This window comes from Electrophorus electricus, chromosome 6 (assembly GCF_013358815.1).
Source record: "Electrophorus electricus isolate fEleEle1 chromosome 6, fEleEle1.pri, whole genome shotgun sequence".
Lineage (NCBI taxonomy): Eukaryota > Metazoa > Chordata > Actinopteri > Gymnotiformes > Gymnotidae > Electrophorus > Electrophorus electricus.
In genome coordinates this window covers 18,681,102-18,701,078 of record NC_049540.1, presented here as the reverse complement: position 1 = coordinate 18,701,078, position 19,977 = coordinate 18,681,102, and the positions used below count along the sequence as shown (strand labels likewise).

The window sequence follows — 19,977 nt, the reverse complement described above, 5'->3', positions numbered from 1 at the left end:
ATTGCAACATGATAATTTTATCTTTTCCTCTCCACATTTTAGAGCCTTCGAATGTCTTCCCATTTTTCTGTTCCCTTTATGTCACCAAGACAAAAGTTATGTTTATCATTTTCTGTGATGTTAATATCCTGCTCCCGTCCCAACAGGAAGCGTTTCGTCTCCATCTCCGGGATCCCGTATTGGCTATTCGCGTTTTGGATCTTATAATTTGAGTTCATTAAATGACAGTGGTCTTTCAAATGGCCTAGTGTGTTGCCGAAAACTTCATTCTTTTCTGCTTTTGCCTCTGATTACAAAACCACACTCGTACGACGTTCTTTTTCAGGTCCAGTTTTTCGGCAATGGCAGCTATTTTCTCCGAGGAGGGCCTCGGTTGCACGGCGAAGTAAGCTTCCAATGAGCGTTTCTCAGGAGCTGCGATTGAAGTGCGCTTTCGCTTTTTGTCCCCACCGTTGAAAATTTCTGGCTTGGTCATTTTCTCTCTTTGAGCTCTCTCTGCCTCCTCTAACCATGCCTCCAGAATGGGTTTAAGAGCCACCATGTTATTGTGAGACAAAGTAAGGGACTCGAAGCGACAAATAGTACTTTGACTCAAACAACCTACCCCAGGGATTTTAAGGTTTGCCAAAGCTGCGCCGACATCAGCTTGTGTGACTCCGAGCTTTATTCGCCGCTGCTTGAAGCGCTCGGCAAAGGACTCCAGCTCTCTTGGGTCGGGCTCGGAGTCTACTCCGCCACCGAGCGAAGTGTGAGAGCCGAGACTGTGTGGATGCATGTTCATGCTCTGCGGGTGGTGGTGCTGCATGTGGTTGATGGCTGACATGTGCGAGTGCGGGTGAGAGGCGGTCGAGCCCACGTCGGAACCAGCCATGCCTCCGAGGGAGATGGCAGGAGTGAGGTGATCGAGCAGGTCCCCTTCCAGGCCCTGCGTTGGCTGATGGTGAGGATGATGGTGCGGCGAGGTCAGCACCGACGGATGGTGGAGGTGGGCGGCGGACGACGTGGGTGTGCAGGTCATGCTTGTCATTGTGGTCATGGTGTGATAAGTGGCGTCTGGCTTGAACGGATGGCTCTTTTGCGCGACGATGTCCACCGCGGCCAAAGCCTCGGCTCTCTGAAGCAATGTCTCATCGAAACCGGCGAAGATGTTGCCCTGTAGCTATGACAGAGAGTACATATAAGATGAAAATCAGTGCTTAATTACACGCTCTTTCCTATGCTGTTTTGCGCAAAACCTCGTATCCAAATGATGTAACAACGTTCAGCAAATAACACTTCTTTACTTTTAAGTTTTCTTCATTGTCAGAGTAACATATAGGCTGTGTATTTTGTTTCAGTTTGCTTTCTCCATAAATCGCGAGTCCATGCGGCGAAAGTGATTAATTCATACAAGTATCCCCCCCACCCCCACCCCCAAAGTGCTAGTGCGCGAAGGCTTTTACGCGCAGGTATTTAAATTGTTGCATTCGCTACTGATATGAAGAAGATGATAAACATGATCATGAGTAGGTAACATGGAAAACTTGAAGAGTTTAACTTACCGAGGGTGTGGGCAAGCATGCCCGCCGAATAGCCTCTGAACTGGAGTGAAGAGGTGTGTACTTCGGCTCGTGCAGGATCGGATGCATACTAAAAGGTTGTTTGCTGTTCATGGACATCATAATTGCTGAAGTTAGTGAAGGTCGTTTTTCTTCTTCGTCGTTAAACTCCGTTTTTGCTTTAATATACTTAATATCTCGGAATTACGATATGACGACGAGAAAGACAGGTGTGAGTCCTGCCTGAAAGATCTTTTCGAACAGAAGCGTACAATCAAACGCGACTTATAACAGTCTGATACGGTAGGTATTTACTCAGACACCTAAATACAACCCTCTTTCTGGTCCCTCCCAGGTAGCGAAACTAAGCCCGCCCTCTCCAACTTTTCTCAAACGTTATTGGTGAAACAGCGTTTGAACACGCCCCAGGGACGTTTTCCTCTTTCCCTTCAATCACACGCTGGATCAACTGTGGTTTCCTTAGCGAAGAGAACAGTGGCTCTGACGAGCTCCCGCCCATCACGAGCGTTCATTGGTGCTGAAAATATGACAGCTCGCACGAGACTATGTGATGGGTTGAAATTACACTAAAACAATGTACCAGGTCTGTTGCAGTTATGTGGATCCGAGTGCGTTAATGAACACCAGAAACCGATCTTGAATAAAGGCTTGATAGTGAAACAAAAATAGATCCTTGGTTTCATTGCTATTTTTGACTATCCGTGTTGCCTGGTTAAGCTTTTGACACTGTCATTTAATATAATCTATTTCGGCAGTTTAATTCATAAATAATGTAGTAATTAGTTGTTTTACTTTTTACTTATTTAAATTACTTATCTCAAATAGGACATCAGTGATCTGATAGTTGCTTCTCTTACTGGCAAGCCATACAGTTTCATGCATGAATTAATTATTGGCCTTTTACTTTGTGGTATATACCGCAATATGGATTCCCAATTAGTGCATAAACAGCTCAAAATGGAGACGAGCACATGTATAATGAAATATTTATTTAAAAAAACTAGTGCTTAAAGAAATAAAAATCATCAATATTGACATTATCATCACCTTATCAGTATGCAGATGTTCTCTGGTCTCAGCCAATTGCCACTTTAGGTCTTAGAGTTAGTAAAGATAATAGTAACTTTAAAGATTTGAAGGCATCGCAAAGGTAAAAAGATCAAAATGTACCTTGTTACTGCATGCAAATTTTTTGTTATTGTAACTGGTAACAAAATTGCTAAACAGGATCTTGATCATAGATCAAATATACAAGTTTCTAAAGGGCAGAGTGTGGGACAGGCCTTTCTGGTGACGCACGCAAGCTGTCTTGCTTTGGCTTGCATTGAGGCCGCACAGCCATCACTCTAATTGGAGCTGAAACCCCAGACACTGACAATAGGAGTCCACAAAGGCAAAGGGAGCCTCGGTGAGTGTGACTCGGAAACCCGAGCAGCGAACACCGCCAGCGACAATGTCCCCTCATGCCTGGCTCTCCGCTTGAATCTTGGCACCCGCTCATCAAATATATATCGACGCCGCCACCTCTCCCTTGGCAACCACTGTCACTGGGGACTCCAACCGCTGAGGGATGGACAGACTAAGAGAAGGGAACAGAGATGGAACATGGAGCGAAACAGAGAGAAAGAGACAGAGAGAGAGACATGATGCGTACATACCCTTACCGTTGAATGGACTGTCTTTGCAGTACCTGGCTTCCCCTCTTGACGAATATCATCTCTGCTTTGCTCTCCCTTGCTGTCAGTGTAGAGCTGCACTCTCTTTCCTGATGAGTTTTCTGCAAACAAGTCTAGGGAAGTGCTTGATTATTGCTAATGGAACATTTTCCTCAATGAATATTAATGCCGGAATGGGGAATTGGTTGTATTGGCTGTTCCTCTTCTAGTTAATAGGTTGTGGAACTGAGACTGTTTGTAAATTTTTATTTGATATTCAAATAGCTTATATGAAATAGCGGAAAACATTGTGGGTGACTGCCTAAATATTATGCATAAAGGATATATGTGTTTATTAGTAAGTGAAATAGTCAAAGGGTCTACAGTTTTTGTATACAGAAAATTCTTTTAAATTATATATATATATATATATATATATATATATATATATATATATATATATATATATATATATATATATATATACTGACTAATAGTAGCAAAGCAAAATATGTCAAATGCCCCATGCATCCACCTAAAATTACTTCTCTGGCTCTTGTTTTTTTTAATCTCCCAGTCTATTCATTCTGTCCCATGTGGCTCTCCGGTATTTTCCATGTCCACTACAGACAGAGATACTTTCCTTCACTTTGAACCCATTTGTTCCTGGTGTGATGCTCTCAGATGGGTTTGTCCACTTTCCCTGTACACTGACTGACCCATTAGGTGTGTGCCTGTGTGTCTTGGGGTAGTGAGGTGAGAGGGGTGATATAAAACTTCGTCAAAAGTAAATCTTTCTGATTTCATAAGCAAATGGACGAACTCCACAGTGATCAGAACAGCACATGTTCCCCACTCTGCACACATTCTCCCTCTCTCTCCCCCTCTCAATATCTCTCTGTCTCCTTCCCACTCTCTCTCTTTTTCTCTCTCTCTGTTTCTCTCGACCCCCTTTAAGTTGCTATCATTCTCGTAGCCCTTTCCCATTTCATGGTAGTTGATAAATAATTGATAGTGTGTAAAATCTAAGGTAGACCTGTGACCGTTCACCAAATCAGTAGGTTTGTAATGTGGGAGTGTTAAGGAGAAAGGGTGTCTAACCACAGTCTTTAATGTAATTGCCTTTAGGCTTCTTGGTAAATATTTTATTGACTGCCAGTACAAATTAAATATACAAAACCAGAAAAGGGGATTGCCCCCCACCCTTCCAGTTGCTGTTAAGTTGATCTGCATGGTAGGTAAGGCAAAGATACGGAAAAGAATGGAAAAGAACACCCCACACACTGTCATCCAGGTGGCTAGCCATGCATCTAGGAAATGAAGAGTCCTGCAGGCTGGCAGGTGCATGCTTTAAGAGCCCTGTGCTGTGGAAGTGGTTTGGAGTGAACTTTGGTCTGGTCACTCATGCTGAAACCGTTCAGAACTGAAGTGGGTTTGGAGGGATGTGCAGAGCAGGAGGGTGGGACCGGGGGGCTTACCTACTGCTGGATTTAAGATGGAACATGACGCAAGACAGGACAAAATGTGTACAGGAAACATTCACTGACTGACAGGTCAGTGGCCAAAGACTCATGAAATATGCATAGCAGCTGAGGTTATGGGGTTGTAGACAGCAAGCTGACCTGGATGTGATGTTAAGCCTCATTGAGAAGATAAAATTGCCTGAGAACAAATTCAAACCTCCAGGCCAAGAAGTTTTGCAAAAAAACATTTTGTAAATTAACCTCTTATTAAACTCCAGGTTTCATATTCAGCTAGAATTTTAAGGACTGTTATTCCGTAATTACTAAAAACTATTCAATAACTAAGACATGTATGAAGTTATGAATGTGAGGGATTTCTGGAACCACCGACAATTTCTTAGAGTGAAAGAGGTCAATACATTTGTTTGGTTTTTTATGTCTGTGGTAGCATTGCAGTGTGTCTTCAAAACCGAAGGCTGAAGCACAAGTCTGCTGTATTTAATATACAACTGACACTTTATTACATGCGTCACATTTAAAATGCACCTTCCTTTTAAATTAATACCCCCCTCACACTTAGTTATGTAGCTGCCTTTTTTTCTTCTTGTCCTTTTCCACCTGCATTCTCTTTTTTCATTGTCTCCTGCCCCAGGTATACCTGCCATTCTCCATCCTGCCAGGAGTAGCCACACTGACTCTGGAAAAGCACAGATCAATAGATTAACTGAGTGCTTATGAATTATGCAGAGGAGACTTACAGCAGTTGAACATAAAGTGTGTCTTCTCCCAAATTGATGTGTAAAAGCTTTAAAGTACAGCCCTGTTTACTTGTTCCAGATCTTACAGGGTTCTGAACCTTATGACTGCCCACCCAAGATCCCTGCAGCCATGATCCACAATCTGGACGTCATACTCAGGAAAAGTCCATAATAAGACAGATAGGGGAGGATGATAATGATTTGAATAGAATTTTAGGTTGTTATGTCATTCGGACAGCTCCTCTGCAGGTTTGATTCGGTTTGATTCAGCATGGAAATTATTTTTGACCAGTTATGAAGTTACGGCTAAGTTATCATAACACGTGGGCAATATTCTTTTTTTAACTTCTGTTGTGTTTGCCACATATGATGATGGATATTCTACCGTATAGTTTGATGTTAAGGACAAGGATAAGAATTAGGATTTGATGATGGTTTGTCTTTTCATATGGAAGCATTATACCAGCATCTTCCAACTTCTTTTCAATAAATCAAACCCCTGAAGACACAGATACAACAATATAAGAATTGTGATTTATTCTACATCATTTGTAATTTTGAATTTGTAATTCTTACATTTTGTAAATTTTCATACATGATATCCATATTTTTATTTCTTTACAAGAATAGAGAGAAGTAAACAGGGAAAAACAGATAAACAAACAAAATGATGTAAATTTATCAGCAAACAGAGAAAGGCAGATTAATGATATGTAAATTTCGGTTTCGTTACAGTCTCTAGTGCTGACATACAGTGCAAAAGGAGGACTGGGCCTCTTTAATGTTTTCTTTTTTCCAGCCAAAACTGTTGAGAATAGTGCAGTTCTGTTTCATCTGCATTCCCAACAGTTTTCCTCAGATAAGAGATGACATGTCAAGACAGATGTGTTGTGTCATATATAGGAGATAACTGGCAGGCATTTGTTTAAAAGCCAAAGGAGAAATGCAGAAAAGAGGAAGAGGACCAATAGCTCAAACATTTGTCTTGGATCGTCTTTCTTCTTTATTTAGTGAAATATTAATGCCTTAGCTTGGGGCCAAATGTGTTTATGTGTGGCATTCGACATGCAGGCTGAAATTTTGAGTGATGCTAACCAACTGATTCTCTTCAACATGGCTTTATTTGTCTCATTAGAGGTTGCAAGTCACTCCTTTCCATCACCTGCCACCTCGGCAAGCAACACTGTACCTTCCTGTCACTCTCTGTTGCCCTTCTTCCCTTTTTTTGAATGGAAAATTGAACTCTCACTTGCTGTTTTGATTGGGCAAGCTTTGTGTGTCAGCAGCTTCAAAGCAAGCAGTGTTAATTATTGGGCTGTTTGGTGAACTGTAGCAGAGAGCATATCTATGTATGTGTGATAGGGTGGACCTCTTGAAGTCTTAGTGACGTGAATAATGAAGTCTGAAAGAGAAGAAATAGGCAGGGTGTGGTGGAGAGAGAAGGTGAATGAATGCTTATGTGCTTTGACACCCAGCAGGCTGACCTCAGCGGACGGAACACAGGCTTCAAATCTTCAGCTCATGTTGGACTCCGAGCTCATTCAGCAGTGTTCCACTTGCCCCTGTGCTCCAGATGCTTGACAATATGGCCTCTCTTCATAGTACATGGTGCTACTTTTACCCTTAAATCTAAAGTTTCAGGGTACTTCTTTTTCCTCCTATCATCAAGTGACATGAACTATTGCTCTTCACATCTGGTGTTATGAATGCTCGATCACCCTGGTGCTCTTGTGGTCTCTTGTCAGACCAGGGGCAATAACAGGGAGGGTCCCTGCAGGTGGTCAACTGAGCAACACCACAGGGAGAGGCAGTGAGGACTACATTTGCGGGCCCTCAGGGGAATGGGGGTTGGTTCTGGGACATGGAGGGGCCCATGCAGGCGCACTCGGGACCCCAGCTGGTGCAGGACGGGGTGCCATTGTGCTTCCTGGCCCTCCTCTTCACAATGCTAACAGGATTAGCGTATGAGAAACACCCGCTCCTCGCAGCTCCGGGCTGTTCCTTCCATGTCTCGTCTGACCGGGGCTTTAAGGAACTCCTAGTCCTGCTTTGATAGCCCATAATGGTGCCCCAGAGGGAGCTTGCGGTGAGCATCCCAGCTCTTTCTTCCACCTCTTACTCATTCTGCTCTCAATTCTTCTCTTTGGATTTTAAATGTATATTATGAGCAGTAATAGCTAGATTTTATAACCACTGACCCATACATGGGTGGTGTTAGTGTGGCAATCTTTTGCTCCTAGTTTGTTAAGGCTTATTAGAAATTGGTAGAGTTTTTGATGTTTGGGTTAGTTTCATTTAGTGTAGATGCAAGGACCTGTTCATTTGGCCTCAAGCAAGTATTTCAAAATTGCCTAAAATTTATCATTGGTCCCACCCTCCAACTCATTTTGTGCAAACGTGATATCAGATACCCTGACTGATACAAGACTCGCATAGCTTGAGTTGTTAGCAATGTTCCTAACTTTCCACTAGTAAAAAGTCCTTATTGACAGAAGAACAAATGATCACTGGTCTGATAGACAAGTAATTCAGTGGTCTTGTCTCTTGGTGCAGGTGCAGTGGTAGTCCACCCGGAGGCACAACACTCGTACCTGACAGTGCATGGTGCGGCGGGACGCTGCTCTCATTACAGCAATAATGAAATAATTATGAATGCCGCGGCGAGACTTCATCAGAGGAATATCTATTGTATTATTTATTCAGTCCCCTGGTTCAGGAAGAACACATATAAACTTCCAGCCACTCTCTTCCCCCTGCACACACACTCCTGTCTGCCTTTCAAAGCAGTGGCTCGCTCTTGCCCACTTTCTCCGTGACTCTCTAGGCCTTAGGATGCTTTGCCTGGACATCTTCTTAGATATGCAGGGATGACTGTCTCAGAGGACTTTTGGAGTTTGCACTTACACCATTTGGATGATACTCGTGCTCCAGCATTCATTGTTCTGATGATTACAAGAGATTATGAATGTGAAGCCAGCTTCCTCTGAGATCTTGGAACAAATCCTAGGCCTTGTGCATCAGCATCCAGTAGGTCCAGGACTCTAGACTCAAAAAATGGGGCCTCTCAACATGAGCGGTGACACTGAAACCAGCACTGGAAGTCCAGCAGCATTGGTGCCCAACAGGTGAGTTAGTTTGGAATACCGTCAAGTTTCAGATAAAGTCTTTGAACTGGGATTTTGTTGAGACATGTTAGGTTCAAATATGGTGATCGTAACTGCTGTAGTCCTGAAGGTTTGGGAGGTGGGCTTGTGCAGATGTGTTTGGAGCAGCGTCCATGTCGAATGCAGCGGCTGAATAGTGCTGGAGTTGGGGGATAAGGGGGTGGGGGGGTGGGGTGACAGAAAGCGGTCGACGCAGCACCATTAATAATGCAGAGCTTGCCTGGCAACGCCATGGCTGATGCTTGGCAACGGGCAAAGCTCTTCGGTGACTGGAGACAGGGGGAAAGTGGGAGCAGAGGGCGGGGTCCCGCAGGTGCCCAGCTCCTCTTTCCCTTCTCTTTCTCATCTGTTCATCTGATCCTGGCCTGGGAGAGGGGTTCAGCATGGAGCAGATGCACCTCCTGCTCAGTCAGCTGCAACAGAAGAGGCCTTTGTTACCTTACACTGTAACGCATCACATACAGCCTTGGCCAGCACTGTACTTGGAGCTCCAGTTTGGATCTGATGATGTGCTATGGGCAACCTGAACATTTGTAAACTCTTCCATTGCATTTGAGATCAAACTGTGCTCAAGGGATTGGCTGTATTAAAACTAGGTTGAGTGAAGATGAGTGTCTAGGTGCCATTAAGTGGTATTGTGTTCATGGCTGAAAATGTGCATCACAAATGATTATAACTGTCTTTCTCAAGTGAATTTAACATTTCAAATAAAACACCTCTTTTTGTTTTGATAATCTTGAAACTCTTATTACTTATTCGTGATCATACATTGTGATAAAGTCCACACTGACAAATATAAAAAGACAACATTTGAATGTTTCACTTTCTGATTACCATCTTTTGCATATGATCATCATACACACATCAATCATATACAGACCTTTTCACACTGTAGTAGTTCCTTTTTCTAAGATTATTTGATATGTTAGCATACAGACCATGGGAACTGTGACTGCATTTAAATTGTCAGCATGTAAGGCTCAACAATTAGACAGACTATACTGCTATATAAAATATAGACTATAGATTTAGGTTCAGAAGATTCAGAAGTTAGCTAAACTATAGGATTATGCTCAGAAGATAGCTAGACTATAGGATTAGTTTTAAATGTTAGCTAGACTATAGGATTAAGATCAGAAATTAGCTAGGATATGGGATTAGGCTCAGAAGTTAGCGAGACTATAGGATCTTCTTCCACCAAAACCTTAAACCCTAGACTGGGGCCACTCCAACATAGTTAGTTGCAGAAGGCTTCAGCCTGTTGAACCAAGGTGTGCAGTTAAAAGATTAATAACTTACCACATTCCCTGATTTGTTCAAGTGAATTATTAAACATCACCTCATTATCAATTATTCAAATATCAGATTTTGTTCTTTTTCCCCTTTTCAAATCCACTAGAACAATTTCAGTCCCCTTTTCCTTTCATTTCCATCTTTTTTGGATGTTTTTTGGGGGCTCTTTCTCTTTGGGGCTTAAGAAAGTTGAGGGAGACATGTCTCCATTTCCATTCCATCATTGCCCTCTTCCTAAAACATGATTAATACTTCATGCTTAGACAACAGATACACCATGCAGGATTAAGTAATGCTCAAGGGACTTCATAGAAACATCATGTATCTTCCCAGCAACTATGTATTCCTGCATAAAGAAGTGTTAATCTAAGGAATCTCTTATGGAGACCTTCACTGAGATCACATACTGTTTTAAAAGTGAAATAAAGTGGTGGAAGCATTTGAATTTGAAGACACTAGATTGAGATCCAGCAGAATATTCTAGTATAAGTACTTACCACAAGTATTTAAAAATCTTTCAAATATATGATTCATTTGCCATTTAGAATTAGTTACACACAAATTGTTATTATTATTTCACATACTGTAAAGAAATAGATGATAAAGTGTAAGATTGTTTAGATTGATGCTAATTTTGTTTGGCTTGGTGGCTATATATGTATAACAACACCTTTGTATGAGTTCTGACAAACTTAAGTTTACAGTGTCAGACCATTAAAGTCATAAACATTTATCCAGGTTATTTTCATATTTCTAGAATGCAACCGGTCAAATTTGTGAAAGTATATGTATGCTGAACAAAGACATATTTGCTTTGCACCATAACACATGGTCCAAACATAACACAGGATAGGATGCAAAAAATATAAGAATTTGGCACTGGGCTAGTTTTGCAGTGCTCAAAAAAAGAGTTGAGGCTCAAACTGCTTCAGTAAACCTCTTTGATAATCTTCCATGTTAAAGCACTAGTAGTAGCCGCAATAACAACTAACAAACTAATTGAGTCAGTCTCAGGTGTTAGTCATTAAGAGACTACAAAAATTAACATTACATTGTTAAATTGTTATTTGAACGGAATATCTGACATCACAGCAAGTTTTAAAAATGGGTCATTTGCTTGTCAAACAGGATATTCAGATATGTTTCAATTTCATGGAAATATTTCCTAAATAGCTAAAAAAAGAAGAAGCATGATTTGCCTTTGTCTCCATTATAAATAGTGTATTCTTATATAATTGGTATGAGCTAATTGAAGATTTTTATTATATTTTGATGAATGATGCAATAAAAGTTTTTGGTAGCAAATTTAGACTTCTGGACACCAGTGCACATGCCTGACAAACACCACAATGATGTTTTAGTGTCTTTATTTCTATGATGTCAGAGACTTATACCCTTATAGCAATGACCTCACTCCCTTTTAACCATTCCCTCACTCTGCAGTGCTCTGTTCACTGATGGGAATAAACCAAGGCTTTCCCAGAGGAAGTTGTATGAATATTTCAGTTTTATCTTGCTTGCAGTTGTGTTCAAACATGTAAATTTCAAGCATGGACACTATGTAAAAAATGTAAATAGATGTTGTGTTTACCACTAATCCAATGCATTTTAAGTCTAAGTGTAGATTTGTCTTAGATTTCTGTTTGTCTTCGCCTTTACCTACACAGAAAATTAAAAAAAAATCTTTCCTATGACTATTGCTTTGGGCCAGTCTCATTTAAAATAATCCTCTAGTATTTGAGATTCACTCTCCCTCTTTTTCTCTCTGTCTCTCTGTGTGTGTGTGTGTGTGTGTGTGTGTGTGTGTGTGTGTGTGTGTGTGTGTGTGTGTGTGTGAAAGAGAATGAGAGAGAGAGAGAGGGAGGGAGTGTGTGTGTGTGCATTTGTCTGTGGGTGTGTGTGCGCGTGTGTGTGTGTATAATAGATGTCACTGCTCTTCTGACTGCTTGGGCTAGTCAGTCTGATGTGTTTGGGATGCCATAAGAAACCTCATGTATTTGGACATCTTTAGGAACTTTGCTGTTGCATGTGATATAGCAGAGATGACCAAAGACATACAAAAACTAAGAAAGAAATGAAGAGTCACAGTCTATTGCTTTCAAGCTCATGAAGTCTTACTGAAGAGGAAAAAAGAGAGGTTTATTGGCACACCCTGTTGGCTCTCTCTCTCTCTCTCTCTCTCTCTCTCTCTCTCTCTCTCTTTCTTTCCCCCCTGCATTAAGGGCTGCCTGGGGGCATGCAAGCAGGGAGGGTGCTGGGGAGTCTGGGGCAGTCTGTTAAGAGCTGTCATTTAAATAAGTGTTTGCAGAGAGAGAGGATGGGAGCAGGAGGAGGAGTAGAGAGTAAGGGAGGGTAGAGTGAGTGAGCGAGTGGGGTGGCGGGTGAGGGATGGGGCAAGGGGGGCAGTCTCTTTAATGTGCTTCTGATCTCCAGCACCAGTCCACAGCTGCTGCAGCAGCAGGCTTTCCTGCTTGGCCATATGTTGCCTGCACTGCTCCAATTATCCTCCCCCAGAGCTAGGACCCACTCGCAGCCTGTGTGGCTGGCCCGCCGGGGTCGGCTACTGTTTCAGCGCGGATCTCACTGCTGTCACCGCGTTTGCACCCTGTACCACCCCACCCCATCCCCCCACCACCACCAGACAAATGCACACACACAAACACACACACACAAAACACTCACAAAACACACACAAAACACACTCACATGCATTCATTTTGGTTCCCTCTCTCTGCCCTTCCCTTGAACATGGACATGCACAGCACACATTGTAGCGATGTTATTGATTTTAGCTTAATCTCTAAGTTAGGAATGCAGTCATTATTAGAAAATGTTCTACACTACAAATTCAAGCTCTGATGACTGTTAGGTTATTAATGAAGAGATGAAAATTGAGCAATGACAATGTTTTGTAAAGCATACAGAATACTGTACTATCACATGTCAGTAATGTTCTATCATATATAGGATGTGTGAGGAGGAATAAACTGACTTTGCTGACGGTTTTTATAATTGCTTAATGTTTATATAATTTCGGAGTTTCAAGACACGTACTTCTGGTAGTTCTGGTGTGTTGTGATGGGCTCCACGAGTCTCTGTTCAAAGACACTGAGTGGCGGCCTCGGTGGAACTCTGCTGGTTTGCTCTCATTAAGCCACGGCTCTTTGATCATCTCATCAAATAGGAGATGGATGGTCTATAATCACAGGCCTGCATTGCGATGCCTATTTTATCACTCGGTATCACCATCCCATTGGTGCCGAGGAAGAAGATGCTCGCGTGGCACCAGCGGAATTTCTGCAGATGTGCTGCACCAATGTGTGCCCCTGCGTGACTGCCAAGTATAATTTACCATGAAGCAGGTTAGATTTGTTTCCCTAGCAGCGATACTTACCAATGGGCCGATCCCGGATCTCCCTCACCTGTTCCCCCGGTGATCCATCTCTTCGGCAACTGCAGCCCCTCCACACCTCTGTTTACTAAACTTCCCACCTGTGAAATATTTATTAGAGCAGGGAGGCAGGTTGAACCCTGGGGATGGAGCAAGGACGAGGGCTTAGAGCTTAGAGATGGAAGGGAATGATACAGGAAAGGGTGTAATGTTTCTGTTCTGTTGTGTTTGTTTGTTTAATCTCACAAAAGTGCTTTGGTCAGCAGTTAGTGAGTGTGCTAGGACGTAGAGAGAGTCATCCTGGGACTCATTGGGTGGCTGCAGGATTCTTTACTGTATCTTAACAGGCCTAACCAACGTCCACTGGCAACAGTATACCCACCAGTATGCAAGGTCAGGAGAACAGGGTCACAGTGGCCCACATGTGCTGTAATCTAAGATGAGGAGCAAGGATAAAGGGGTCATAGGTCAAACATTTCTGGTTCTCTTATTTCACTCATTTCTAATATGTCATTTCTGATATGTCACTTCATATCAGATTAATCTACAGGTGAAGGAATGCCATGAATGCATTTCCCTTCACCTTCCGTGAAAACCAAAATACCTGGCTTCAGTTATTTTTCTGCAAGAGCATTGGACAAAAGAACAGGATGTCAACCATGCTGGCTCCTCATAAATCTTTAACTGGGAGTTTGTTTTGTTTTATGAATGTAATTAATGCATAATTAATATTTAAAGATTGCCTCGTTTATCAGATTTAACCACTTTTGTCACGAACTGTAACAGAGTCAAAGTCATACAGCAGAGTGACAGTAGGGAGACATTTTGAAGTTATCGAAAGACATCGGATAATGGAGGCCTAATGAGGTTGATGCTTAATTAGTGGCAGGAAGCAGCAGTTCCTTTTGTTGGATGCAGATTCCCCTGGACCACCAGGAAACCGGTCACTAGACCAGGGCTCTATAGCGGTTCATGGCCCAACATGGAAGGAACCCGAAACAGGTCTCCAGTGCTCTCACTTTCCTTCCCTATGCGATAAGACATGTGTCTCTCACAGCTAAAGATATATGAATAAAAAGTTTTGGGTTTTTTTGGTTTATTTGTAGGTGTTGCACATCTTACAGGTGTGACCATAATACACCCAATTGTATTTGATTGTTGTAGTTATACTACTGCAGCTCCTGAAGTCTTTTTCCTAGAGTTACTGAATGATATTGGTATGCGATACAGTATGAATGCTTTGTGCTTTCTGCTCTCTTCAGCTGTTTGCAGATGTCTTTTTACCCAAGTGCCTTTGTCAGCTCTCATTCTCCCTCTGCTCATGTGTCTGCCACTTGAAACCATCTCCAGGTTCCCTCATCACACAGTCTAAAGTGGGGACTAAGTAGGGCATTTCTGCCTGTCAATATATCATCATTACCCTCAGCTGTGACATAGGGAATTTGAACCACAGTGAGTTACCTCCTACGGCCTGCAATGTACTGAACCACCAGCTAACCCCCCCCCCCCCCCCCCGAAATACTGAGTACTGAGCCACCAGTTAATCCCACCCCCACTGAAAAGTTTTTCTTCTCTCTGTTCGGGGATGTTGCTGTTGACATCCTGCTTAATTATCAGTAACAATGAGGTTGCACTGGAATTCAACCAGCTCACTCAAGTCCCATGATAAGAAGAGAGTAACACATTCAGTGTGTTTGAATATGACCCAGTTTGTGTAGATATGATATGATATCCAAGTGATTGGAGAGAAGCTCAACATTAATGTGTTGGAGTGCTATTCCTTGTTCAGTCATGTGGGACTGAAGATGATCTTCGGGCCAATTAATAGACTGATAGAACTATATAAAATGTTATATATATATATATATATATATATATATATATATATATATATATATATATATATAAAATTCAATTAAATTCACTAAATTCAGTTGTTTTTCAAGCTGTTTTGCTATTCAGGCAAAGTAAAAGTAACGTAAATGAGAAATCTAAAATTCTACACATACACTCACTAGGTTCTTTGCTTTGATGGAGCCACTGACTAATGGGTTAATTTAATTCCACCAGGCAGCACACTTCGTCTTGTAGCTAACAATTAGCAGGGAATGGAATCGTGAATATTTCATGATGAGCAAGGTAAAGAGAGAAAACAGGGAAAAGCCTCTTCCACTTAACAGAGATACCAGAGGGCAATGTGGCACTAGCCACTCTCATCTCTCTCTCTCTCTCTCTCTCTCTCTCTCTCTCTCTCTCTCTCTCTCTCTCTCTCTCTCTTCCTCCCTTTCTCCCTCACCATCTCTCTTTATGGGGACAGTAACTACATGACATTCATTGAAAAATGGCTGTATAACTTTTGGCTCACTTGAAATATCAATCACTTCTTTCTCCCAGATCTTGGGATTGAGATGAAATAAATGGTCCTTATAAGATCATCAAGAATTACAAGAATGAGAACATCCAGACAGCAATGGCACTGGCTCATGGCAGTCACTACACCCATCTGGACAGTGCTGAGAAGAGAGGAATGATGAGGAAGTCAGCTTCACTGCCAATTAAAACAATTCACTTCAGTGAGGCCTGGGGCACAATTGACTTTAAAGAACAGAAGGAAACTTTGTATCTTAACTGTTAATGTTTCATCATGCTTTAAAAAAACCCCAAATTCCATTATTCATTAGTCAGAGGACATACCTGTGAAGTTACCCATTCCTATATAGCTCAAATTTTATTTAACCAAGGGCCCTAAACCTCTTCTCAGTGGTTTAATTCTACTCCTTGGCTGTCATTTAAAGAGTGTTATACCGAAGTTACTGTACCTCAGTTATGTATGTTCCTCTCAAGGACTCAATATTTGTGATGCCTGTAAATGCTGCTCCCCCCTCCCCCAAGCTGAACTCCTTTCACTCACTAGTGCATTAATGTTTGTCTTATTGTGGATATCAGCACTTCTGGAGCCATTAAGAGAAAATGCATTGCCAATAATATGAAACATGTTGAATAAGAGAGGACTCTATTTACTGGAGGAGGGGACTATGGCAAACACTTAAGACCAAAGCCATTCAGATCCAGTAATTGAGGACCATAGTGACTCAGTCACGAAGTGCACCATTTGATTTAAATTATTGGGTTTTTTACTTTGGTGAGCTAATAATGTGATGTGAGGTTATGTGGTTAGGATCGCTGTCCACATCTGTCTATACACCATTATAACACCAGGACAAATGCAGTGGACTAGATTTTTACTAACTGAAAATTTTTATGCTTAATTTAAATGGTCCATTTATAATTGCATAATTGGTCAACACTGCTAAAGTGAGACAATATACAGTTAAGATGTCACTACAGGTGTTACAGCTGACATCGTCACTATCAGAATCCAGACCAAAAACAAAGCACAATAATGTCAATATCCTTTGAGGCCAAAAATCTATACCTAAATCTATGATTACTATTTAGTTTTTGAAACTTCACCAAAACTGACATTATGGAAATGTGCTCTCTCTCTCTCTCTCTCTCTCTCTCTCTCTCTTTCTCTTTATCTTCCTTTCACTTTTTTTTTGTCAGGAAGATTATGGTTTGGCCAAGTTACCTAACTAGTTGGGCTGTGCACTGATAATTCGATGCATTCTCTGTGATTCTTGAATTCTATTCATTCTACTGGTCATTTACTGGTAGAACAAGAGCGTTGGTTGCTTTTCATTGCATGTGTTTGCTTATTTGGAGTTTAATCACAGTATACATCTTCTTGCACAATAAGGGAATCTGTTTCAGTCATAGTAAATCTTGCCAGTATATCTATTATAATCCAAGACCTGACTCTCTGATGTCCCTAGATAGCAAATGATCCAAAACAATAAATAATACTGTATATTTGCTGATTCAGATTATTTTGTAATTTGCATTTTAGTTGATATCTAACTCTTGTGTTGTATCTTAATATGTTTATTAGGTGGTATATCAAGCCTGTGTCCAACCTGGTAGTATTGTTTAACCTGACGATCTAAGGTATTTAACAGCAGGACACGAGAGTGAGGGTATAAAACACACAATTCCTCCCCTTACAGATACGCGCGGGTCGTAGTGGTGTCGATCAGAGGCTGTAGGCATGTTTACAGACAATGAAAGCAGATGAATAAATTATGTTGTTGATGTATAATGAATAGTCCTGCGTCGTTACATATTCTCACAATCATGAGGGCATTCCAGAGGGCGCGAGACGGACCTGCTGCCATTCGGTAAACCATAACATGCTAACTTCTTTGACATGCCGCCAACAAGGACTGCTCTCGTTGTTAGAGACGCAAATACATTTAAAGAGACTTTTTTGTTCTTGTGGTTGTGAAGTGATGGTGTCTACAAGTGTTTGGGATGCTTTAAAAATGAAGACGTCTGCATGCGCCATGGGGTCCTGTTTCGGATATGTGGAAGAGCTGCGCTATGCAGCTTGAAAAGGAAGTAGTTAAGATAAACACTACCTAAGGTGAAAGTTCAGCGTCTCATTAAAAAAATTAAAACCTTTACTAAGGAGGATAATTTCGAAAACAATTTTATGTTCTCTTTTCCCAAGTCATTAAATATAAATCAAATCTAAAAACAGAGAAACACATGGGGGTAAAGTTGATTAGGGGGGCTTTAACGTTATTTTTTGTGGGTGACATAAAATCTTTTTTTTTTTTTTTTTTTTTTTAAAGTCTGTAAAAAGCTATTAATTAAACAATATCGCTGAGTAATTTTTGTGCTCCAAAGTGTCTAAAGGAAAGTAAAGGGAAATATTGCGTGTGAATCCGTTACGAGTATTCAAAATTAAATGACATTAAGGAGATGCCTTTTGTCTTTTGCAGATCTTTTTCTGTTTGTTAATGTTTCATCATATAAGTTTACTGGCGTGAAATTTCCTGAATTGTTTATTTCACAGTTACGTGGATTATTTTTCAACGGATTCACCCTGCAACGACCTATATCTCTCCATTTCTTGGTCCACACTAATCTTTGTTTTACAGACATGAAAAGTGATATTCCCCTCCCATCTGTCGTTGGATGGTTTGGATCGAATACGTTTCTGTGCAGCGTACTACTACCGTGTATGTGTAAAAACATTTTGGCATACTGTACTGAAGGCCAGATTAAGCTCTTTTTCGGTCATTTTGGATCGCAGGCAATATGTTTTACTGTGTGGGTCATGTTATCTTGTAGCTATTCTAATGCAGTGCTGCTGTCTACACACGTAGACATGGGAGTGCAAGTCTTCTGCAGCAGAGATGTAGAGAAGAACGCAAGCAGGTCAGAGGTGACTGAGGCTGTGACCAAGTAGTGGTCTAAGAATACTATAAGCACCACTTTTATTTGTAGTTTTATTGGCCAGTTTCTGTAATGACCACTTCTACTGTTGTACTCTTTACCCCTCACCTCCAGGGCATGCCATATGATGGGCGTATAGCCCCCCCCCACACACACACACACACACACACACACAAACACATACACAATCACACCACAGCTGCCCAATCAGGCTCACGTGAACTCCTGTCAGCTGGGAAGCCTGGCACTGCCGGCCTGACCTCGGTGTCCAGTCCTGGACCACAGGGTGTCTGTGTCCCCTCCTAATTACCAGCTTAGCCTATATTCAGTACACAGTGGCCCACATAAGACAGAACAATTTGTGTCTGTGCGTGTCACTGTGTTTTGTGTCTCCCCTGAGTATATGAGTGTGTGTGCATGTGCGTGCATGTGTGTGTGTGTGTGTGTGTGTGTGTGTGTGCTAAAAGGAGACTGTATATGGAAGATTTGGAGGGGGGTTAGATGTGGAACAAGTCCTCTCTTTCAGTGCATCATTTTCCCTTTGACTCCAGCAGGTCATGAGCACAGAGTCGGCAGGGCCTGTGCAGCCAACTGTGGGTGCAACACAGTGTGGGGCAGGCATGAGGTATGAGTCCATTTATGCTCTGTTGCAGTCTACTGGACCTTCAGCTTCTGAGCAGCTTCCTGGCTCATGGCACTCTGGCTGCACACACTGGCTCATTACACTCTGGCTAGTTCTATGGCAATTTAAAAAGCATTCACTGTATTTTTAATGTTGAATTCCAGTATGTGTAGTCTAAGCATTTTTTAAAAAAATATTAGAAGATATAGCATGTGATAAGGTGGTGGGAATTACAAAGGAAGCCCATGAAAACATGTGAAACCTGAGCGCCACACCAGCTCTGATTTCAGCCAAATGAGTTTCACGTGTTCACGTATGCTTATGTGTATACATAATTAAGAATGGTCAACAGACTTAACTAGGCTTTCCCTCAGAGCTCACTCAAGTGTGTGAGGCATTGGGAGGACAGCTGCCTTTTTCCTCCAATCAGACTGCCTAGGATGCCATCAGACTACCCGGAACGGCATCAGACAATGTGGACAAAGCAGAAAGGGCCCAGCACCCGTACTTGCCCACCTCCCGTTTAGGCTCAGTTAGCCTCAGTCCTCGGCCAGTAAACAGAAAACCCTATCTCTATTACCCTTCTTTCCCTCTGTTCTCACCTGCCCATATCTCCTGTGTCTAAGAGCATACTGCCACAGGTGGGGGCTATGCCCTTTGCATTGTAGGCACGTGGCTTGCTGCATTGTCCTGCGTCATGTGAGAAGAACATAGGGACTCGGAGCGTTGGCAGCCCGTTTGAACTGCACTGTTTCTGTGCCCTGTCCTCAT

General features: G+C 41.9%; 1 protein-coding gene across 1 annotated transcript; it reads right to left on the bottom strand.

The window, feature by feature from the left end:
- Positions 1-244: 244 nt before the first annotated feature.
- On the bottom strand, positions 245-1,661 carry zgc:158291 (uncharacterized protein LOC572084 homolog). The gene is made up of 2 exons (XM_027019190.2): positions 1,542-1,661; positions 245-1,159 (listed from the first exon to the last, which is right to left on the bottom strand). The coding sequence occupies exons 1-2, from the start codon at positions 1,659-1,661 to the stop codon at positions 245-247; spliced, it is 1,035 nt and encodes a 344-aa protein (XP_026874991.1).
- Between the last annotated feature and the right edge of the window lie 18,316 nt (positions 1,662-19,977).